At 37.3% G+C, this 24,872-nt stretch overlaps 1 protein-coding gene and 2 pseudogenes across 2 annotated transcripts; all 3 read left to right on the top strand.

Moving 5' to 3' along the window:
- The first annotated feature begins 486 nt into the window (after positions 1–486).
- LOC137723658 (alanine--tRNA ligase, chloroplastic/mitochondrial-like) lies at positions 487–7,324 on the top strand (annotated as a pseudogene). The gene is made up of 13 exons (XR_015962811.1): positions 487–669; positions 1,608–1,709; positions 1,820–2,028; positions 2,355–2,523; positions 2,932–3,010; positions 3,414–3,548; positions 3,663–3,812; positions 3,996–4,106; positions 4,199–5,110; positions 5,327–5,597; positions 5,746–5,970; positions 6,127–6,284; positions 6,639–7,324. The product of XR_015962811.1 is annotated as an alanine--tRNA ligase, chloroplastic/mitochondrial-like (transcript).
- Positions 7,325–17,859: 10,535 nt separating this feature from the next.
- On the top strand, positions 17,860–19,634 carry LOC137726358 (expansin-like A1). Its single transcript, XM_068465276.2, has 4 exons — positions 17,860–18,048; positions 18,179–18,288; positions 18,498–18,676; positions 18,997–19,634. Exons 1-4 carry the CDS (start codon positions 17,934–17,936, stop codon positions 19,373–19,375), a joined length of 783 nt encoding a protein of 260 aa, XP_068321377.1. The 5' UTR covers positions 17,860–17,933; the 3' UTR covers positions 19,376–19,634.
- A 2,345-nt stretch (positions 19,635–21,979) lies between these two features.
- LOC148696863 (uncharacterized) lies at positions 21,980–22,980 on the top strand (annotated as a pseudogene).
- The last annotated feature ends 1,892 nt before the right edge of the window (positions 22,981–24,872 follow it).

Below are 24,872 nucleotides of genomic sequence, written 5' to 3'. Positions count from 1 at the left end.
CATTTGAAGTGAAGAAAATGAACGAATACGGTTCCACAAAGAATCCCTAAACCTTTAATCCACCGAACATATGGTTTCAGATTAGAATGATTTTTTATAGACATATTTTTCAAGTAAGATCTAAAAAATAAACAGTTCGAATTGTTGAAATACATTATGAAGTAGACCTCACAAAAACATGTGTCAAAAATTGTGTAAACCACCGACCCACACCTTTATTTAGCATTGTAACTTGAAATCTACGACAAGGTTTGAACGTGGATATCATATATATTACTGTGTTTTTTATTTCCTTAAGTTGAGCCAAACATAAGTTGAAGCTCATTTGAAGAATGAGTTGTCAAGTTAAAAGATCGAGTTCGTTTTTCTGTGTTGGGGTACTTCTGTTCTGGACCTTGGCCCATTACCAAAATCCACCAAAATCAATTGAAAGCTTAATTACGTGGAACTCTGCAAAGGCCTTATCCTCTCCCTTGTCTCCAACGAATATAAACGCCCATTTGAAATTTCTCAGCACCGGTCGCAGGACAGCCATGGAAAGCTTGAAGCTTTCACAGCCTTTGTGCAGTAGCCATGGCTGGAAAGCTCTCATTCCACTTCCCACTTCTAGCTTGTTGCCCAGTTCAACTTTCCTCATCTACCCAAATCGTAAATTGGGCCTTTCCACCGGTACTTTCTTCTTCAACTCTGCTCTAATCTTTTGCTTTCATCTCAGAGATTTTCAGAGCAATTACTGAGCTTTCTGCTGTTATTTAGTCCTTGTCGAAAACCCAATTGGTTTCCATTTACAATTCTTTATTTTTTTGCTTGATTTGTGGTGCTATTAGCTCTCTATGGATTTTTTTTTATTGAACAATTATTATTCCCATTTTTTTGGGTGCAAGATTGTCTTTTGATATTGCCTTTCAAATTTACAGCAATATTAGCATCTATTTGTTATTTGACGTAAGATTTCTTTTTTTGCACGCGCTTAATTTTTGTTTAAGGTTTCTTTTGATTGAAATTTTCCTATTTGATTTGACCTTTTTGTTTCGTTCAAAATCCCCTAATTGTTCATGGGTTTTGGTTGCCGCAAATTAGCTCTTGTTATACATCTTTAGACCCCCTACACCTACATTGGTCCGGGATGTTGTTACATGTATCAACCATTTTATTTTCTTGACTTTTACATATATTTTGGATTTCATATATAGAGAATTTGTTCTGTTAATTCGTTCACATGAGATCATCGGAATGAAGGTTTGAAAGGAGACGAGTAGTCGGAGCATTTTCTTGCAAGTTATTAATTTCTTGCATTAGGACGTTAGGAGTGAGTGCCATATGCTACCTTTATATGGAGGCCTCTAATGTTTGCCTGTTACTCATATGGAACCTATATATTTGCCCGCATGTTGTAAATGGAAAAAATTTCTTGTTCATCAGTAATGAGAGGTCCAACTTTTATCTTGTGATCTAGTACGCTTCTTGCAGCTTCACATCATAGTTGTGCCAGATTTTGCTATTTTTAATTTATATGTTTTATTGCATTATGTTTGGTTCAGTGCTTTACATTGACTTCATGTTCACACACTAGTTTCTGAACATCGGTGTTTTGGAAAAAATTTCAGGCTTTATCACCACAGCAACCGTACCTCTCTTTTCTTCCCATATCTTTCCCTGCAGGCATTGTGCCGTCACACCAATTCAGAGCATGCAGTTTAGCACTAAAAGTACACCGGGTTGCTTTGGCTAATTGTATAATTTTTGTTTTAAGAGCTTATTAATTATTGTTGAGATTTTATATTCGTAGGATATGGTTTTTACTTGCATTACTTTTCAGCACCTTTACAGTCTGCAACTGATGGACTGGTGGAAGGTAAGTCCAAGGATCTCTCTGTGAGTGGGGATTCCATACGCCATCGGTTCCTTGATTTTTATGCTACCCGTGGTCACAAGGTTCTTCCAAGTGCTTCTCTTGTGCCAGATGATCCCACAGTTCTACTAACAATTGCGGGAATGCTTCAATTTAAGCCTATATTTCTTGGTCAGGTATGACACTGACTTTCTAGAACCTGTCATGAGATGGTTATTATATCAATTGAAATCATAACAGCGTTAATTGTGAAGTAAAATTTTTTCGTAAAGTAATAAAAGCAGTTTATTAGTGTATCATCAAGGTCATATTAGAACCCCAAAGTTTGGGTATTTTTGAACTGCTATACTGTGATATAAATTGTACGCTATATTAGTTTATGTTATGTTTATAGTTCTGTTGTGTGGATTTTGTTTAGTTTTCATCCTGATCTTGTTGCTTTCTTACATTTTTCAAAACAGAATCTCTAGCTTTTCTAATGGTGCTCACAGATCCCGTTCAGGTTCCTAGACAAGTTCCTCGTGCCACAACTGCACAGAGATGCATACGTACAAATGATGTGGAGAATGTAGGCCGAACAACTCAACATCATACGTTCTTTAAGATGCTGGGAAATTTTAGTTTTGGAGATTACTTCAAGGAGGATGGGCATGGGAGCTTTCAACTGTAGAGTATGCAAAAACTTAATGTTGTTTATCGCTCATTTATGTTAATTTATAAGTTCTGGTTATTGTTTCAAGAATGATCGCTGTTCTCATTCTTTGAATAGTAGTTAGCCATAGTATTCTCACCTAATTCACTTTATACATTACATTTGGGCAAACAGAAACTCCAAAGAATCTTATCTTAATTCCTTATTATAAAAATGATCTTTCTTATTTCCCATTTGTGCTCCATGAAAAAAGCCCCGTCTCATAAGAAACTGTACTCTTTCTCGTTTTCCTTTTAGCAATAGTCCTAAGGTATTCTTCTGTATTTCATTTATGCTTTACTTTTCATGAGTATGCATAGTTTTATCAAGTTATACCCTTGCTATTCATGAAAATATAACGTCTGCAAAACCTGTTTATTTCTTTCAGATTTGGGTTACCCGCTAACAGATTGTGGATTAGTGTCTTTGAAGAGGATAATGAAGCTTTTGAAATCTAGCATGACAAGGTTAGCCATTAACGAGGTCCCCGATAGTTGTTTTTACTTTTATTTTATTTTTCTGCTCATCCATCTTCTCTTTTCTAGCTATACTTACATGTACATATTGCATTTATATTAAATTGAGCCAGTGATAAATCTCCTTCTGACTTTCAACATTTATGGTTGGTTTTATAATGTACACACACATTTTCTTTTTACCCTTATGCATACGTGCAGTATCTTCTGATGAAACGGACATCTTTCTTTATCTTTGGAGTATGCTTCTAGTATCACAATCACAAATATCATATAAGACTCGGTGTTTTTTTGTTCTCTACTAACTGTTTTAAGTGTATCTCTAGTTCTATAACTGATGTTAAATTAAACCAATGCAAGAACAGAATGTGACATATCACGGCTTTTGATTCAGATGGGCGTTCCTGTTGAGTGTTTAAAGAGAATGGGTGAAGAGGACAACTTTTGGACTAGTGGAGTTACTGGTCCATGCGGTCCATGCTCTGAGATTTATTATGATTTCCATCCTGAGAGGGGATATGCTGATATAGTACGTATTTGGTTTTCAAAAAATTTCTTTGGAGGGGAAAAGTTTTAAATTCCAAACTACTTTACAGCGATGATTTTTCCTTCATTTACATTTGGGATGAATTTAATTTTTCAGGATCTGAATGATGATACGAGGTTTATAGAGTTTTACAATTTAGTTTTTATGGAATTCAACAAGAAGGATGATGGTTCCCTTGAACCCTTGAAACAGAAGAATATAGATACTGGGCTTGGCTTGGAGCTTATGGCCTGCATTCTTCAGAAGGTATCAGTTGATTTGCTGGTTTTGCATGATAATGTATATAAATGTCTTTGCAAAATTGATACTTCTACTGTTTTACAAGAAAACTAACTGAGCATGTCGTTAACTGCAGGATGCATTGATTGCAACAAAAGTATCATATGAATTTGTTCAATAATTATCAATTAAATCATGATTTTCTTGCAGGTTTCAAACAACTATGAAACCGACTTGATCTATCTAATTATACAGAAAGCCTCAGAATTGGCAAAAGTACCAAATGACCTAGCTGATGATCAGTCAAAACTGAACCTCAAAGTATGCCCTTGTTTAAGAAACTGCAATCTGTTAAGTTCGTATTTTCAGCAAACACATTGGTAGGAATGCTCATGGAAGTTTTCTTATTTCTGATTATAGGAGATCACATGCGTGCAGTTGTATATCTCATATCGGATGGGGTTGTTCCATCAAATATTGGACAAGGTTATGTCGTTCGACATCTTATTAGAAGGGCCGTTCTTACTGGCAGGATGCTTGGTATAAAGGGAGATGGTCAGGGAAACCTTGAAGGAGCATTTTTACGAGCCATTGCAGGAAAAGTAATAGATTTGAGCACCCACATATATCCGGATGTGAAGGTAGAATATTTGAGGAGTTGAAAAGGGAAGAACTTAAATAAATTTGTGCAGACACTGGAGAGGGGAGAAAAATTTCTTGACCAAATGTTAGTTGAGTCATTATCAAGTGCAAAAGAAAGTGGGACTGTACCTTGCTTGTCAGGAAAAGATGCATTTCTTTTGTATGACACATACGGGTTTCCTGTCGAAATAACGGCAGAAGTGACTGAAGAACGTGGTGTAAGTATAGATATAAATGGTTTTGATATTGAAATGGAAAACCAAAGGCGTCAATCCCAGGCTGCACATAGTGCCGTTAAACTTCCCTTGGGAAATAGTGCAGATGTTGTAAAAGATGTTGCAGACACCAAATTTCTTGGATACGAAACCCTTTCTGCGACAGCCGTAGTGGAAAGTCTTATAGTCAATGGGAACCCTGTCCTACAGGTTTCCAAAGGAAGTGAAGTAGAAGTATTGCTGAACAGGACTCCATTTTATGCAGAATCAGGAGGTCAAATTGGAGATCATGGATTTCTATGTATTCCGCAAGGTGAAAACCAATACAAGGCTGTTATGGAGATAATAGATGTCCAAAAATCTTTGGGTAACATTTTTGTTCACAAGGGTACGATCCGAGAGGGAATTCTAGAAGTTGGCAAAGAAGTGGAAGCCTCAGTGGATGCAAAACTAAGGTAGCAAGCTAAGGTACAAACATACTTGCAGGATTGGTTTTTCCTCCTAAATAATGAACATTAAACAAGCTTCAAAACTACGAGAGGTATCTATATATTCTGAGCTGAATAAATTGCAACTACAAAAGTCAATATATGGATCTATTATATGGTATTCACTAATTAATTAGAATATATTCTATCTGAGGCATTTTAGCTCGCAATCTGAACTATGTTGAGCTCCCTGCAGGTTCATCATACTGCTACTCATTGCTGCAGTCTGCACTTAAGAAAGTTATAGGTCAGGAAACGTCACAAGCTGGTTCATTGGTGGCTTTCAGCGTCTAAGATTTGATTTCAACTTTCATCAACCACTTACGGACAGTGAGCTTGCGGAGATTGAAAGTCTGGTTAATAAATGGGTTGGGGATGCAACACCGCTACAAACTAAAGTGATGCCTGTTGCTGATGCCAAAGGAGCAGGGGCTATTGCAATGTTTGGAGAGAAATATGGTGAAGAGGTATGAGTGTCTTTTGTATTACAAGGACTGCAGTAACTTGTATAGTTTACTCCTGTATCTCTAATATTGAATCTGCTTCACATCTTCTCTTGATCCTGTAAACAATGTGTTTATTTCAACAGGATGCAGAGTGAAATTTGCTGGTGAGTTTTTCACTTAAACGGTTCGAGTTGTAGAGGTTCCTGGCGTATCCTTGGAACTTTGTGGTGGGACCCATGTGAGCAATACTTCTGAAATACGCAGTTTCAAAATAATCTCAGAACAGGGTATTGCATCTGGAATAAGGCGGATAGAAACTGTGGCAGGTGACGCCTTTATTGAATATGTCAATGCCAGAGATTATTACATGAAACAACTATGTTCCACTCTCAAAGTATGTTTTCTTTTACTCTTTAATTCTAGTGTTTTTTTGTCTCTTTTTCCTTTCTCTTTCACTTTTCTTTTCCAGTTTCCAAATGCTGTTTGGTGCTTAATACTTCCCTTATTAATGGAACAAGAAAATTTATTATTTAATGTTGCCTTTGTGAAGGTGAAAGCTGAAGAAGTAACAAACAGGGTAGATAATCTGCTAGAGGAGTTACGGATGACAAGAAACGAAGTTTCTACCTTACGAGAAAAAGCAGCAATTTACAAAGCATCAATCATGGCAAGCAAAGCAATTTCTGTGGGAACTTCACAAAAAGTCAGGTACATATTTGACTACATATTTACATAGGCCTTGTGAATATATCGCCATTTATCAAATAAGCACCCATCTTACTCGAGGAGTTTAACTACTATTTTTACTCATCTGAACTACCTACCTTCAAATGATAAGAAACTCATGATTGAAGTACTGAAGGATGCATGGTAGCCTAAGAAATCACGAAATCTTGTGAAAGTAAAAATCGAGTTATATTCAGTATTCTACCTGATTCTCATTTTCTGTTTTAACTTATTTGGTTTTGAACCAACATGTAAAAGTGGCTCGATAATTGAGCCCCCTCTTCATTGTTATTTGCTTATATTTTCGCACTCTTTGTTGAAAATATCATATCACAGGGTACTAGTTGAATCCATGGAAGACACTGATGCCGATTCACTAAAAAAGGCAGCTGAATATCTGATAGAGATGCTAGAAGATCCGGCAGCTGTAATTCTGGGCTCTTGTCCAGGTGACAAGAAGGTAAGTCTGGTGGCTGCATTCACCCCAGGGGTTGTCAAGTTGCGAATACAGGCCGGGAAGTTCATATGGCCCATAGCTAAGTTGTGCGGTGGTGGAGGGGGTGGGGAAGACCCGACTTTACTCAGGCAGGAGGGCGGAAGCCTGAGAATTTGTCCAATGCACTTGAAAAAACTCGGTCGGAGATCATCTCAGTTCCATCGGAAAAGGCAAGTTAAAAGTCATTCATCAGGATTCTAGTTGACGGGTCTAAAGAATTATTATTTGTCTTACCGTACGAAAATGAATACAGGTACGTCTATTTTGGGGGAAATTGTTAATATTGTAGAGCGTGGATAGAAAATAGGTCCATCAATCTACGCTCAAGTAACCAGTCCCAGTTGTAAAGTTGCACATTTGCTTAGGGAAAACCTACCTGAGATGGGATTGAATTGGGAAGTTCAAAATCGATGGGTTTTCTTTTAGAGCATGTTTACTTACCAGAAATGTTGATGACAGATACAAAAGAAACTGCTGGGTTCTCTCCCGTTATTTATACGTATAATGACTCACCTTAAATTTTATATAATTTTATTTCTTGGTCTGCAAGTTAGAAGTTTGAAGGTTAATAACAGGAACACAGAAATCCTGAAATCTTACAAGTAAACATGAAAGATCAAAATATTACTCCTTTTGACTTCATATTAAATTTTCTCTTCAAAATTAGTAACTTTCTTTCGTTTTCTATGTTAATTTTCCTTTGTGGAATTGTAGAATTGGATGATTCTGTTGAAAATATATGCAAGTCCTGATTTCGAGTACAAGCAAAGATCGTTAGCAAATTAAAATATGAGAAAAGAAAAAAAAAAAAATCTATGAATCTTATTTCGTAGAAAAGAAAAATAAAGAACACTACAAAACCGCCAAAATAACTACATATCTAGAAAAGACTACATATTTTGTTAGTCTATAATTGCAAGATAGCAAGATATGGACTGAGAACGTTAGGTCACTTGGTTCGAGTAACCTCGTACTTGATCAAGGATTTGCTTTTAGGGGATAAAAACAGCTTTGTTATAAAACTATGGAAGAAATTGTAGAGAGAAATGAGGAGAGAGAGAAAGTGTAGAGAAAGACAATGTACAAATATTCTGCAAACTTGTGTATTTCATCTTGGTAGTAACCTCTATTTATAGGCTTTACATGATAGGAAATTAAATACGAAAATATCTAGTGCATAGGTTACATGGAAACCAAAGGTGAAGTGGAAGAGGTAGGATGGTCATCCACCAATTAATGGAGTTATAATTTATAATACTCCTAATTGGATGTCCTCCGTACAATGATATGGTTGCCCATTGAGAACCTTGCTTGGAAAATTTGGTGGGACAAAACCTAAACCCTTAATCGTTAAAATCTTGCTAAAGATCAAAAACCTAGTCAAGGAAAAATGAGTACAATGTGCATGAATTTTATCGAGGTCCAAATAATGTACTTTATCCACTTTGCATGTGTTTATTCACCATATCAATGAATATCGTACTATTTGTTAGAAAAATTTAATAAATTTAATATTATTATATAATAAATTTATTATTTGACAACCATAACATTAGTGAGTTAACTTGTTAGTTGTTATGAGGAGAGATCGTTGGGGATAGAACCCGCAGCAAGGTGTGCAGGCATATTTGCTTTTTGCCAATGCGGTAAAGCACCATCTGAATGAAAATTAGAAGTGGTTCTTTTGGTGGAAAGATATGTCTCTCCAAACATAAAATTCAAATGAAGAGTTGCAACTTTTTACTCTTCATGAATAGTCATGTATTTTGTTTATCAACCTTGTTCGTTTGTTGTTTTTGATGCGCTTCTATAGTAGAAATGCTTATGAGCTGAAGTTTATAGACGGCCCGATCTATATTTACTGTCATGTATAATTTGTATATTAACCTTGTTGGTTAATCGTTTTCTGCTTATACATTCTTTCATTCTTAGTTTTACGTACATGGACATGGACATTATGCTTTGATCTTAAGCTCTGTCTGTCTTTTTCGAGTTAATACGCCCGTTTAATATGAATAAAATTCTTTATCTTCGTGTGGGCGTTCCGGTTGAGCTATAAAGAGAATGGGCGAAGATGACAACTTTTGGACTAGTGAGGTCACCGGTCCTTGCGCCCCTGCTCTGAGGTGTGTTTTGACTTCCAACCAGAGAGGGGATACATCAGATGCTGTATGTAGTTGGTTTTCAGTAAAATTTTGTTTTAGTTGGAAGGAAAGGTTTAAATTCTGAATTACTTTGTAGGCTTTTTTCTTTATTTACGTTCAGGATTAATTTGTTTTTCAGGATCTCAACGATGACACCATATTCTTAAAGAGTTCTACATTCTAGTTTTCATGGAATTCAAGAAGAAGGATGATGGTTCACTAGAGCCCTTAAAAACAGAAGAATATAGATACCGGGCTTGGCCTCGAGCGTATGGCTCGCATCCTTCAGGAGGTTCCGAACAACTCGAAAACTAACTTGATCAGACCAATTATGAGAAGGCCTACGAAATGGGAAATATGTCCTTTGGTCGCTGCATTCACCCCAGGGGTTGTCCAGTTGGGAATGCATGCAGGGAAGTTCATAGGGCCTATTGGTAAGTTTTGTGGTGGTGGAGGGGGTGGAAACCCTAATTTTGCTCAGGCAGGTGGGATGAAACCTGAAAATTTGTCAAATGCACTCGAAAAAGCTCAGTTGGACATCATCTTAAATCTCTCTGAAATGGAAAGTTTAAAGCCACAACGCCTTCTATCTTTGAAGAGGTTCAACTATGTTGTATATGCAGTTTGCATTGTACTCGTTTGTTTTCTTCGTTGTAGTTAACCATCATGTAGTGATACCTAATTGACACATTCTGACCCTATTAGCCTTCCAGCTAAGGATGGAAATGCGTTGACCACCACTAAATTGATGATAAAACCTCACCGTAGAGGTGACGAAATACCATCAACTTAATGACAAAACCATGAGTAAGGAAAATGCGATGTGAAATACTTTGAACCGCTCACAATTTATGTGAAATCCCGTTCCTGGATTTCACTGTTATAATCTACGTATTTGTATTATCGAGATTTTTTATTATTTCGGGAAATTTTATATTAAGTTATTTACATTTAGATTTTTAAATTAGACTAGTTACGAAGAGTGAAGTTAGGAATTAATCATTTAAAATTCGTAGATCATTCGAGGTCACAATTTATATTTTCAAATAGAGCTCCATCTCACGAACACATAGGCGCAAACCGTTTGTGAAATGGAGTTATAATGAATAAAGTTAGTGACAAAATGATCATTTGGCCATAATCTGGAATGCTCCAGAAAATTTGGAAGCGCCACATGGATGGCTATGATGGAGAAAGGAAAGAGGTGGATCACTAGGATTGAAAGAAAAGAAGAGAAATGAGGGATTAGGGGGGTTAATAAAAAATAAGGGAAAAGGAGAGGGGACGAATAGGAGGGGAGATCAAGGAGGGAAAGGAGAGAGGTGATTGGCACCCAACCAAAAACCTTTCCCCTTGACCCGTTTCTTTCACCCCGACCCGATTCGGCTGGTGTCCATTTCCGGCGCCCTCACAACGTTTTTTGAGCAAATGGAAGCTCCCCATCACTACCAAATCATTTCTCTACCACTTTCCCATCAATTTTCAATCAAACCCGACGTGTTTGGCCTTGATTTTGCTAGGGATCCCACCTGTTAGGACTCAAGCCCAAAGGAAGAGCCCACCTAAAAGACTAGCTTGACAAGTGGGAGGACCCCTTGTACTTAAGTGCCACTACACAATTTCTCGTGTAGCCGATGTGGGATCATAACATTACACTACCCTTCGGAAGCCGACGCCCACGGTGGCCCTTACTCTGGTGGCTTTCACTCTTAACAGAGGTACCTTCTGCGCCATCCCATTAAGGTAACCCTTTCCAGGTCACCCCCTCCGCAGCATCAGGAACCTAAGCTCTGATACCAATGTTAGGTACTCAAGCCCAAGGGAAGAGCCCAACCCAAAAGACTAGTCCAATAGGTGGGAGGACCCCAAGGACTTAAGTACCACTACACTATTTTTGGTGTAACCGATATGGGATCATAACATATACCAATGTTAGGTACTCAAGCCCAAGGGAAGAGCCCAATCCAAAAGACTAGTCCAATAGGTAGGAGGACCCCAAGGACATAAGTACCACTACACCATTTTTGATGTAGCCAATGTGGGATCATAACATCACACCACCCTTTGGAAGACCCGACGTCTACGGCGGCCCTTACTCTGGTGGCTTTCACTCTTAACGGCGGCACACCCTTTGATCGTCCCGTTAAGGTAGCGTTTTCCAGGTTGCCCCCTCTGCAACATCGGGACCCGAGGCCCATGACAGCCCTTACTCTGGCGGCTTTCACTCTTAACGGTGGCGCACCCTTTGGTCGTCCCGTTAAGGTAGACCTTTCCAGGTCACCCATTCCGTAGCATCGAGAACCTAGACTCTGATACCAATGTTAGGACTTAAGCCCAAGGGAAGAGCCCAACCCAAAAAACTAGCCTGATAGGTGGGAAGACCCTTTGTACTTAAGTACCACTACACAATTTCTTATGTAGCCGATGTAGGATCATAACACCACCGACGAGTCCGAATGAGCTCGGCAACGATCCACTAAATTTTGAACATTTTCCTTCAATTACCCCCACCAAAACAATCCTCTAGAGGGTAGGAACAAAGCCCAAACAGGTTTAGGGGCGGCGGAGCACCGGAGGTGACGAATCGAAACACACCATTTTTAGGGTTTCTGGTGGGTTCGAGACAAATTGGAGCTTTTCCCGGTCAAATTGCCCTTAGTCATAGGTATGAAACTTGCTCCAATCATTGAGATCTACATACCTGTAAAATTTGGTAATTTTTGGAAATAGTTGAATTTTCCAGCGAGTAGGGCGGTCGACCGCCACTTGCGGCGGCGCGTGGCCAGTGGATCGACGATGTCTTTCCAAGTCCAATTAGATTCCTTGATTTCATAATTGATATCCGTATGACGTGATTTGATTACTTGAACCTAGTTTCATTATGATACATCGCTTGATCATTATACGAATCAACGATCCGACCGTTGGATCGTCACTAAACTTTAATATGTTATTATACGTAATATTTGAGGACCTTAAGAACTTAAGGATTAGGAATCTGACATACGGATCTTCCTAAATTGGATTTCTAAGTTTGTAAAATCAAACGTTGGCCGTCACTTGAATTTGAGATTGGCGGAGATCCGATCGTCGGATCGTGATGAGATTTTAGTATGTTGTTCTATGAGCATAATATGAACCTTAGGAGGTTATGGATCTGAAATCCGATGTGCGGATCTTCCGGATCAAATTTCGTAGGGTTGTGGACCCTACCGTGGACCAATGGTTGATTTTTGGTCAACATTTCTTGAAACGTTCTAAATACTAAATTTAGTACTATGGGATACTAAGTGAAGTCTAGTGGGCCTACATTGGTTAGAGAGTGACTTAAATATATGTGATATAGATATTACATTGATTTCTTATATTAATATTATTTGTGAATATGACTTGATTTTATAAATGTGATGTTTATATATTTAGCCATAGAACTATGTTTATTATACATGATTTGGCCTATGTACTGATGATGATTGTGATATGTGATTTGACGTGCACATTTGAAACATGGTTGATTTGCATAATTGGTATGATGTAATGAAATGTGAAGGCTAATAGTGGACCGTTAACTCATTGCTATGGGGTTTGTTGCTCCGAAACTTGTTTCATATCCCATTTCATTGTTTCACTTCTTGTTTCATTGACCCATTCTAAATTTAGTACTTGTGCTTTGTTTCATTTCGTTGAGCCTTTGTAAATTAAGCACTTGGTTCATGTTTGTTTCTTCGAGCCGTTGATATGTCCCTTGGCCTTCCGCTCAGTTCCATTGAGTGATCCGGAACTGGTTAACCGCTGGGGTTCTGTTGAGTGGTTCGGTTCCCTGCTCCGTCTGGATTCCATTGAGAAGTTCGAAATCCCTCGTGATCCGTGATTTCGTTGAGTGATCTGGAATCGTATCCAGCTTGGATTTCATTGAGTGCTTCGATATGCATTGTACTCCGTGATTCCGTTGAGTGGTCCGGAATTGTATCCACTCGAATTCTGTTGAGAGGTCCGGAATCCCTTCTACTCCGCGATTCCGTTGAGTGGTCAAGAATCGTATCCTAGTTTGGATTCTGTTGAGTGGTCTGGAATCCCCTTTGGTGTCTTAGTTCCGTTAAGTGGTCAGGAATGCCATGTTGATGGATTTCGTTGAGTGGTCTGGATTCCCCTTTGGTGTCTTAGTTCCGTTAAGTGGTCAGGAACGCCATGTTGATGGATTTCGTTAATTGGTCCGAAATCGTATCATTTGACTTATTGGTTCCTTGGATTCAATTTCAGCTTTGAGATGTAGGCTTCGGCCGAACTGTGTTGCTCTAGCCCTGCATTTCGGTGTATTGTATGTGTTATTGATTGGTGTGATTATTGGATGGTGTTGGAATGCATGTGTGGGTGAATGGCAAGATGACTAGAGAATATTGTTATGCTTCGTTAAATGTTCCTTGAGGTGCTACATGCTTGAATTGTGGTATTATGTTGAGACATAGTGAGATATGTGATGAATGTTCGAGTGTAGTAAATGGTGAACTACGAATGACTTGAGTCATATTTAGGGTACGTAGGCAGTCTATCAAGGAGGTTAGATGCAGCCATAAAGTAAACGAAAAATTATTAAGCATTTGGATCTCGAGTTGTGCTTTGCCCATATCCCGGAGGTGAGGTATGTTAGATATACATGTAATTGGTGTCGTCACGTGTTAATCCTGTAAGTATGTCAGGTTTGGGGCATGACAATTTATTCACATTGTTACACAAGTCGTCTACTCATATATAACATATAGATTAATATCATGTAGCAGTGTGACTGTCACATTCAAATATTTTTTGTTCAATGCCTATTTGGGTTATGTATATATGATTATGTTCTTAATCACAGTGGTTATGAACTTGTTTTCCTAAAACAATGTATACAATTACTCCTCCATTTTCAAAATTGAATTCTCTTCTTAATCATCCCATGTTATGGTGGATTGTCTCGTATCCAGAACTTTGGCACATGTGCGTGGACCAAGGTGTTAAAATCATGTTCTGATAGAGCATGACTTTGACTTAATTTTCATATTGTTTTTTTTATATACGAGAGAGGGAGAGAGGGAGAGGTCCAACGCAAAAAAAAAAAAAAAAAAAAAAAAAAAAAAAAAAAAAAGCTAATTTCATATGAACTTACATCCTATATTTTATAAGTTTAGTTTTCTTACAATCATCTGATTACATTTGATTCAGCGATTTCCTCCACAAGAAATTTGCAGATTTGCACGATATGCGTCACATGGTTTGTGACGTTTCGAAGTTGTGCCCAAAAATTAGAAGCATTACATATGATACAATATCATAATAAATAGAGCGTTAGGTTTCTATCTTGTTTGAAATTTTTTTATCTTTTAAATTATTGTAATAATTCACGTGTTAGGTTTTTATTTTGTTTGAAATTTTTCTATCTTTTAAATTATTGTAATAATTCACATGTTAGGTTTTTATCTTGTTTGAAATTTTTTCATCTTTTAAATTATTATAATAATTCGAGCTCTCATCCCCTTAATAATATTAAAAAGCACCATTTTCTATGGTTATTCAATGAATAGAAGTATTGTTTCACCATTTATATCTACCATTTCCTTCATTTGAAGATGAATAAGATACTTTTGGATAAAAAAATAAAATAAAATTAAGATTACATTACTTGAGAAAACGTCAAACAGGGTACCTAGCATGGCATGCTAAAAGAGATGATTTCAATAAAAAAAATAAAAAATAAAAAAAATAAAAAAATCCTTTTACGGATGATCACATGGTAAAAATGTAAAAACTCCGCACAAAGAAAAAGAGCCCTCGCACGCCTTCAATTATAGTCACTTTGTTCTATTGTCATCGTGTAAGCACTCCATAAGTCGGTAGTCTCGAACTCTCCCAATAAAAAAAAAAAAAGCCATTGAACTCTAGATATATATCTTCAAATCATGTTTAAATTAAAAAGAAAATGTTTTTACACACATAACAAACTGAAATTATATTGTGAAAATAATTAGATTATTACATTTGAAGGGTCCAGCTACAATAGTACATACTATTGAGTGATATTTCATGTAAAATCTAACCGTGTTGCAAAAAATTATTATATCTCTATATATAAAATTTAGGGTAATGATAGAGAAATTAAATTTGTTAAATCATATTTACAAACTAAACGATGTGATGGTATATGAATAAATTAAAGGGTAATGCTAGAGAGACCAAAATTTTAAACTAAATTTGTAAATTAAATGATGTGTCACCAATAAGAAACAAGAACCTTAATCGACATTTAGGTAATAATCTAATTATTTACAACAACATCATTTGGTTTAAAAAAATATGATCTCCCTAATGTTACCCTTAATTACGTGTCAAATAACGTATACGTGTTTATTTCTCATTGATAAAATAGTAAATTTAATTTCTCTAACAAAATCCAAAAATCTAATCGTTAATTTACGAATTACTGAGAGCAGATGCCTAAGTTCTAATTTGAAGCACCATTTTCAGGCAGGTGGGACCAAACAGCTTTGACTTGATGATTCATATCGTAGTGGCATACAGTGAGAGCCCCATCGTTGAAGGCTTGTAGGTAATGATGAATGACGATGCAATATGCAGCTGTTTTTTGAAATGGATGGATTTGAAATAATACTCGCAACCTGTTGACTTCGAAGAATGAAAGAAAAGAACATTAAGCGGTGAAAGGTCGGCAACCAGAAATTTTTAATTGTAACGAGAGCACAAACGGTACGTTACGTTTTTTAATAAAAATGATGAGAAATTTTATCTTTTAAGTTATTAACTTTTTAGCATATATATCTCATAATTTGTATAATGACACGTGATGTACTATCTCGTGTACCTATCACACAAAAAAATCTCTCGTCGGTAACGGATGCAAAATAAAAGAAACTCTGTGGTTGGCAACATAATTAGCATTTTAAGTCTTTGGAATTTGAAACTAAACTCATTATTTTAATTCAATAATATTTGCATAACTTATTTACTGACGTTATAATACCTGTACGTGTACCTATGTTAATGTATAAATCATTAACAAGTGTATTAGTCGCTTTGACGAACTAAACACCCTATGCGTAGCAATGGAGTTAGATTTGGTAATCTTGGAGAGGGGCAATTGCAAAAAAGTTCATGAAAAATTACTCGTAACTTTGTATGTTTGATATATATTTTGAAGCGAATTTGGGGCTACAAGGCCAGAATCACTCTAAATTTATACAATGCTTCACCCTTAACTTAGTGATGGTGTTTCATTGCGATATGAATATTTTCTCCGGGTGAGACATATGATACTCACCAATGCATCATGTCATCTGTTTTCATCACCATCTAATCAATTAATCTACAAGAAAAGCTGTCCCCCTAATTCCCTTTGCTATATTATATAGTTCGGTTAACCTTAGGCTGCGATAGGCTTGGCAGTATTCATTTGTTGCATGACAAGTGGGATTTCCGTAGGCCCAAATTTGTTCCTATCTTCTCCACTCACTCAAAAGGAATCAAATCATCGTACCCACCGAAACTTCTATCATCGCACACGTTTCTTTCCCTTATATTCTTCTTTTTTCTTTTGGATAAAATTTCCATTTTGTTTCATAATTTGGGGCCTTGCATACACATAAGCATGTCTATGAGATCACAGAAAATGCCACCCTCCCTCTCCAATTACATCAACTTCTTGTTTCATATGAATTGCTTGAATTCCAAAAATTGGCCCCATAATGTCAGTAAAACCTAAAAACAAAATTGATATCAAATACCTCAACAATGACAGAATAGCCGACTATATCTCTTATCACGTATATACAGTCTAGTGACAAGAAAGACTCTCTCCTCAGATTTAGGCTCTAAAAATATATGCAAATCCAAATGCAAGAAACTAATATATATAAATATTCTTTAGAATGTTTATTATTGGTGGCTTATTTTTAGCTATATCCCTGGAACTCAATTTTAATCCCATTTTGATTCATGAAACTCAAACGTCGCCACTTTATTTCCTGAAACTCAAAATTCGCTTCACTTTGCCGTTTGGAACTCGATTTTTATCCCATTTTGCTCCACGAAACTGGAAAGTCATCTCTAGAAAACTTGAAATCCACTCCACATTGCTTTAGATCTGTTAATTTCTTATGTGGTTGTGACTTGGGTGAGCCAAGCCAATCAATTTCTATTTTATTTTTTTTATCTCTTTAATTTCTTTTAAACTTATATTCTCTGATTGTTGACGTAGGCGCATAATAGATATTTACAATCAAATTTATTGCACACGCAGCATAGTTTTATTGGGTGTTGCGTTTCACATATACTTTAGGAGGCGATCTATAAGTTTCAAGGAGAAGAGAAAGTCCACAAGTCAAAGTAAAACGAATTTTAAATTTTAAAAAGTAAAGTTATGATTTCTGAGTTATAAAAGGTGTAAAAAAAAAAAAAAAAAAAAAAAAAAAAAAAAAAAAAAAAAAAAAAAAAGTTAAAATGGAGTTTTAGAGGAAATAAACAATTATTGGTTGTATATACAAAATATCCTTTCTCTTCCCAATTCTCAAAAAGTATGAGAATGTGAAGAGTGGAAAAAAATTATAAGAAATGTCCTCAGAGTGCGGTCCCTCCCAAAAACCATAGGGTTCCACCATGTAGCCTGCACAAATGACACATAAATGCATAGGCAGCACAATTCTCATGTTTACACACAACAAACAAAGACCTAAAAGAGTCGGTGCGATTGCTCTTCGTCCTGCATTTCAGCATTTGCCTCTCTCTTTCCTTCTTACAATAAAAAAAATAAAAATAAAAAACTCCAAATCTTTTTATAGCACATGCTGACCTGTCCTCCACAGTCCTGTCCTGCACTGCACTCGCCCCTTCTAAGCTTTGTGCTCCCTATAAATCCCATGGCTTTCTCTTCCTTTCTCATAACTTTATCTTCCTTTTCTCATAACCTTCTGAATTCTGATAAAAAAAAAAAAAAAAATTACAATGTCTGTGTTTATTTGCTTCCTCTTCTTCTTCCTAATCTCCTCTGCAACCGCTTGTGATCGCTGTGTGAAGCAATCCAAGGCAGCCTTCTTCTCCAAATCCTCTGCACTTTCATGTAATATCATGATCAATCATTAATCTCTCTAATCTCTACCCTTTATTTAAATTCTAATTTTGATTAAAACCCAGTTGATGGTTTTGTGAATTATGAAGTGGGTTAATTTTGTTTCGTGGATTTAATGCAGCTGGGGCTTGTGGGTATGGCTCCTTGGCCTTGGGATTTAGTGGCGGACACCTTGCAGCTGGTGTTCCTTCCCTTTTCAAAGGTGGAGCTGGTTGTGGTGCATGCTTTCAGGTAACACATAAACCTAACTCAACATTCTTACTTTACGTAAGGCAGGCAATAGTCTAAACTACTTTAACCTACGAAATGAAAATTTCAAACTGAAGTTCAATAGGCGCACACTGTTCTATCTAACTTGTCTAACTCGAGTCTCTACCAATTTTCTTATTTTGATAACTGAATTTCTCTGTGCATTTTAATGATTTGGATTTTGTTGGCAGATAAGATGCAAGAATACAACTCTTTGTACAAGACATGGGACTATAGTAACTTTGACTGATATGAACCAAGGCAACCAAACGGATTTTGTTCTCAGCAGCAGAGCTTTTGCGGCCATGGCTCAAAAGGGTTTGGGCCAAGACATTTTGAGACGTGGCATTGTGGATGTGGAGTATAAGAGGTAAGCTTATCCAAGAAAAAAAAAAAAAATTAATCAGAAACTTAATTAATCTTTTTCTGAATTTAGAAACCTTCTTAGTTGATCAAAACTCCTACCTAAAATTAGATTTGAAAAGTGATCAATTTGGCCTGTCCAGAAAATCATAAAGGTTTTTGTTGCACCGACCCCATTTTTTGGACCGGTACTTAAAATAATGGGGCCTTCCAGACAAAAAATTCGGGCACATTTATGCTAGTAACGGTCAAAAACGTACCCAATAATAAAGTTGTTTAATTATTTTACTGATTATTTTTATTTTTTTTGTTCCTCTCTTGTAACAGGGTACCATGTGAGTACAAGAACCAAAATTTATCCTTACGTGTGGAAGAATCAAGCCAAAAGCCACATTATTTGGCAATCAAACTTTTGTACCAAGGTGGTCAGACAGAAATTGTAGGCATTGATGTTGCTCAGGTTGGATCTTCAAATTGGAGTTTCCTATCTCGAAACCACGGTGCGATCTGGGACACGAGTAGGGTTCCGGCTGGGGCGCTACAATTCCGGTTTGTGGTGACGGCTGGGTACGATGGGAAGACGGTTTGGGCACCGAATGTGCTTCCCGTTAACTGGAAGCCCGGGATGATATATGACACAAAGGTTCAAATCAGTGACATTGCACAAGAGGGTTGCTCTCACTGTGATGATGGGAGCTGGAAATGAGCTTAAAGGATGTTCGTCACTAGTTCACTAAATACACATATAGTTCAGTAGACACCAAAATTTAGATTTCTTTGTCTACTTTTTTTGCTAGAACTATTAACTTATGGGATGTAAATTTCATGTTGCTTATTGTTGGGCCTCATTGCGGGAACGCTTTTATGGTTACTTACTGTTTGAATGTTGCTTATGGTTGGGCCGTATGTTTGAAAGGCTTATGTGCCTTATTCATGACCAAATATTGAAATTTTTTGTAGTAGTATTTCCTAATAGTAGTTGTTTTTTTACAACCAATTTATATCTTTTTTTAATATTCTTTTAATAAATGACATTATCTGCACTAATCTGCACTAAAGCGGTGGGGGAGTAGATAAAACTTCACAATAGGCTATCAATAATATAGTTTAAATTCACCTTTGGTGAGAATCGAACTTAAGATCTCTCACTTACAAGTGAAGAGAAACATCAATAGACTGTAGTACTTCGTGACCAATTTATATCTTTTGAACATCCTATTTCTTTGGACATCCACAATTAAGTTTACATATTTCTTTGAACACCCATGTAATTTATAATATTCCCAAGCCATCATTACTTAAAAATAAAACCAAAAAACAAATATAATCTTGTTGCAGTCATATTTAGAATAGGAATGTGATTGTAAGTCCTGGTGTATTTAGGTATATCTTTGAACATTCCCTTTAGTAGTTAATATCCTATTAAAGTTGTAATCCTAGAAGGTTAAGGATTTAACCTATCCTATTACTATAAATAAAGGCACAATGAGTTGATACAACACACACCTCACAATTAAATCTCTCTCTTCTCTCTCTTACTGTCGTCGGCCTCCCCATCTCTATTCCCCTAGAATAGTTCAGTTAAATATGCCTACAACACATTATTAGCACGCTCTTACCAAAAGTTAAGGAACTAAAGGATCATAGGAGGAGGCTCTCTTCTACAAAATTCAAAGGCTTTTATTTGTTTTCTTCCAATCAGGTATGCTTAAAATAAAGGAAGATATTTGAAACGTCTACGAAGCATGAAAATATTTTCCATGATGTATGAACCCCATATGTATATATTTTCCTTCCGTTATATATTGTATATGTTTCATATATTTGTCAATATATATATATATATATATATATATATATATATGTTTCATGCATTACTCAATTATATTGCTATGTGGAATTTGTGAGTCAAAGCATATGAATAAATTAGAAGCAATTTAGGATTCTTAAACCCTAGAAAAGTCAAAAAAAAAAAAAAAAATACACACACACACACATATATATATATATTGGGAACTGTGAGGCACAACCGCCGCACCACCTTGGCACCACCACCGAACCACTGCTAGCCTGAAGCTCAACCATGTGGAGTACATCATGGCACATTGTCGTTTTGACACCCTTCGACCACATGGCAACAGCCTTTGGGTTTTGCTGCGCTAACCCAAACACCCTAGGCATTCGGCTTGATAAACTTAACGAGCCTGAAGTCCCTTAGCCCAATTAAGAAAGCCTGCAGCCTTCTTGGCCCTTTGTCCTGCGAGTCCTTAGCCCACTCCAGCAACCCAGTGCTGATGGAATTACAATTGCCCCATGATTTGGCCTACCCTCATCAGCCCATAGCTCACTGGGCTTCGCCCTAGTCTTTGGCCCCAGTAGCATTTGTTGCTGGGCATGACTTGCCCTGACTCGAACCCAGTTTCGGTTGGGCTTCCCAGACCAACCCATGACCAGCTTTTTGCTGACCTACACCCAGGTTCAATTTCTTGGCCTAATGCTAGCATCTTTCGCTGCTGGGCTCCCCAGACCACACGGGCCAGAGGCTTGCAGCCCTCCTGTGACCCAATCAGCTTACAACTGAACTGCAAGGCCCACTCCCGTGTTATTTTTTTGACCCAATGCCAATTCTTGGCATCCCCGCATTATAAATCATGCCTAAATATTTATTTGGAGTACTTTGATTTACGCTAATTAATTCTAATTTAATTATCACTTGGTTTATCACCAATCTAAGCTAATTTGACCCGTTTGTCTTTATTTTGCTTCCACGATCGGCCTCGTTTGGTCCCGATCTATTGAATTAATTAAAAATAACCTGTAGTTCATTAATCTGATAATTAATCCAAAATTATTGACCTAAAGATCACTTTTGAACATTAACGATTCAATAATTTATTTTTATACTTTGAACCGTTGACATCCTTTCGTAGTCTCGAAGCTCTCACACTTAAGTTCCCAAAGCAACTCAAATCCACTACACTTAAATCAACATATTGCATTCTGTGCTCTTGTTGGAACCTTTCATTTATGAACTAATCGTTCATAAAACTAAATTGAACCTGTAGTTTCATATTTAGTGCCATTGAAACCCGAAATTTTCATTCAAAACTTACCATATGAAACATGTAGCTTTCATGCTTAAATTAAGCCAATATGTCTATAAAACCCAAATGTTCTACGATGTATGTCTATGGATTACCATATGACTAATTAAACCAATACATCTATAAAACCCGAATGTTCTATGACGTATGTTTTTGGATTACCATATGACTAACCATGTTTTTGTTGTACCTTCCGTTTTAGGGACATGTCGAACTTGAACAAGCTCGATTTCATCGCTCTATAAGTATCTGGAAGAAACTACTTGAAGTGGGTTCAAGACGTGAAACTCAATCTTACTGCAAAGGGTATTAGAGCCACCATCGAAGCACCTACCGATGACAAACTTGTCGATGAAGCTCAAAAAGTTACTGCAATGATCTTCATTCGAAGACACATCCATGATGCTCTGCAAATTGAGTACCTCGCTGAGGAGGACCCACGCACCCTCTTGCTTGCTTTGGCTGACCGTTTCGATAACCAGAAAGACATCTACTTGCTTGAAGCAAGACACGACTGGCAGCATCTTCACTTCAAAGACTTTAAGTCCCTAAATGAATACAACTCTGAAGTTTGTAGAATCCGATCACTACTTAAGTTCTATAAAGTGGACTTAACTGAATTAGATCTCATAGAGAAGACCTATTCGACCTTCCATGCCACCAATATTGTCCTACAGCAACAATATAGGGCACATAAGTTCACCAAATTTTCAGATTTGATCTCTGTTTTACTTCTAACTGAAAAGCATAACTAGTTTTTGATGAAGAATCGTCAAGCTCGACCCACTGGCTCGAACGCCTTGCTTGAAGCGCATGCGACTAATTCTAGCAGCCACAAACGACGAAAAAATCATCGTGGCCATGGCAATGGGCGGCAAGCCCAACCACGGGACCAAGGTCAACAGAGCCAAGGCCCACCAAGGAAGGAAATTTGACCCAGAAGCGCCAATTTTTTACCCCTAAGGCCCCAAACTTTAAGAACAAAGGAAAAGCTACCGTTCAATCGACTTCCACTGAAATAGACATGTGTTATCACTGTAGATCAAAGGATCATTGGTCATGCGTATGCAGAGCTACCCCCGATGTTATTGCCGAGTATCATTCCGGTTGTGAGTCTAACTTTGCCCATGTGAAACATTCTGAAGATGCTACCACATCTATAGAGATATCAGATTTTCAGGAGGCATCAGCTCCTATAGACGAATAAATTTTATTCTTCTAGACATGTTTTCAAGGTGTTTACCCCTCATGGCCGAACCCACTAGGAGTGGTCGAACCCCCTAATTTCTAGGTTTATGGTTTAATTTTTGGACAATTTTTCTAAGTATTTGGAATAATTTGTTTGGTTTTGGTTTGTTTTGAATTATGGATTGTTATTTTAAGGATATTTGGGAATTATATTTATGCATGTGACCAATTCAATCAATTTATTTCTAGGTATGTGTAGTGGGGAAGTTAATTGTCTAGCTGATAGTGTTACCATGCACACCATATTATGTGAGCGACACTATTTTATTAACTTTGTACCTAAGAGCACACCTTTGACAACTCTCTCAGGATCATCCAACCTGATTAAAGGATACGGAAATGCCCGTATCATATTGTCTAATGATACCGTCTTAACCATTAAAGAGTATCTTTATTCTCCACATTTCGGAATAACGTTATTGAGTTTTAGAGATATTCAAGATAATCGATATCATATTGAAATCACTCAAGGTAATGGATCTGAATTTCTTTGTATCACTTCGTATGAATATGGCCAGAAGCATATTCACGAGAAGTTGGAATGTTTCCTCAGTGGGTTGTACCACAACCATTCGCAGCATAAAAGCCCACTATGTGGCCGACCCTGTGCCTGAGTTCCAGAGCACTTTGCTACTTTGGCATGACCGCATGGGGCATCCTAGACATGACATGATGCATTGTGTCCTCAAATCATCACATGGGCCTCATTTACCTTCTTACGTTAAATTCCTGCCATGCAAAGCGTGTTCTTTAGGAAAGTTGAATACTCAACCCTCGATTACAAATATTATTCACAACCCTCCTAAGTTTCTTCAAGTGATTCAAAGGGATATTTATGGACCTATCCAACCAACATGCGGACCATTTAAATATTTTATGGTGTTGGTTAATGCATCGACGCGATGGTCACATGTTTGCCTTTTGTCCATAAGCAATGCTGCATTTGCAAAACTCCTAGCACAAATTATTAAGTTAAGGGTTCACCACTCTGATTATTCGATCAAGTCAATTTGATTGGATAACGCTGAACAGTTTACGTCATAGACTTTTGACGATTATTGCATATCAGTAAGGATTGAAGTGGAACATCTTGTACCCCATGTTCACACCCAAAATGGCCTGGCAAAAGCTTTCATAAAGCACCTTCAATTGATAACTTGGACTTTGGTTATGCGAACCAAATTGTCGGTATCTGCGTGGGGCTATGCAATATTGCACGCAGCTATGCTGGTCCGCTTGAGGCCCACCGGTATCCAACCTCATTCACCGTTACAGTTGGTAACTGGATACGAGCTTGACATCTCGCATTTACATGTGTTTGGGTGCGCAGTTTATATCGCAATAATGCTGCCATTACATACCAAAATGGGTTCTCAGAGAAAAATAAGAATCTATGTCGATTATGATTCACCATCAATTATTCGTTATTTAGAGCCCTTGACAGGAGATCTCTTCACCATATGTTTTGCGGATTGTCACTTTGACGAGACAATCTTCCTGTCATTAGGGGGAGATAAGCATGTTAACGTTCCTGAAGAACGTCGCGAATTGTCGTGGTAGCTTCCACTATGTCTCATTTAGATCTCCGCACTGTCCAAACTGAAACTAAGGTGCGACAAATTATAAATCTTCAGAGCATTGCTCAAAGCATGCTAGATACTTTTATTGATCTGGATAAGGTGACAAGATCACATATACCTTATGCAAGCGCGCCTACAAGGATAGTGTGTACATCGCAATCCCGCTTAGGAAGGCCGAACCATCCCTGAATGTGGGGATGCCACACCTTCCACGTAGCCTAGTACATTGGCGGCTAGCTAATCATCAGCTCTGACCCTGAAGCGTGGCAGA

This window comes from Pyrus communis, chromosome 5 (assembly GCF_041283825.1).
Source record: "Pyrus communis isolate YQ-2024b chromosome 5, ASM4128382v1, whole genome shotgun sequence".
Taxonomy (NCBI): domain Eukaryota; kingdom Viridiplantae; phylum Streptophyta; class Magnoliopsida; order Rosales; family Rosaceae; genus Pyrus; species Pyrus communis.
This window is presented reverse-complemented; position numbering and strand designations above follow the sequence as displayed.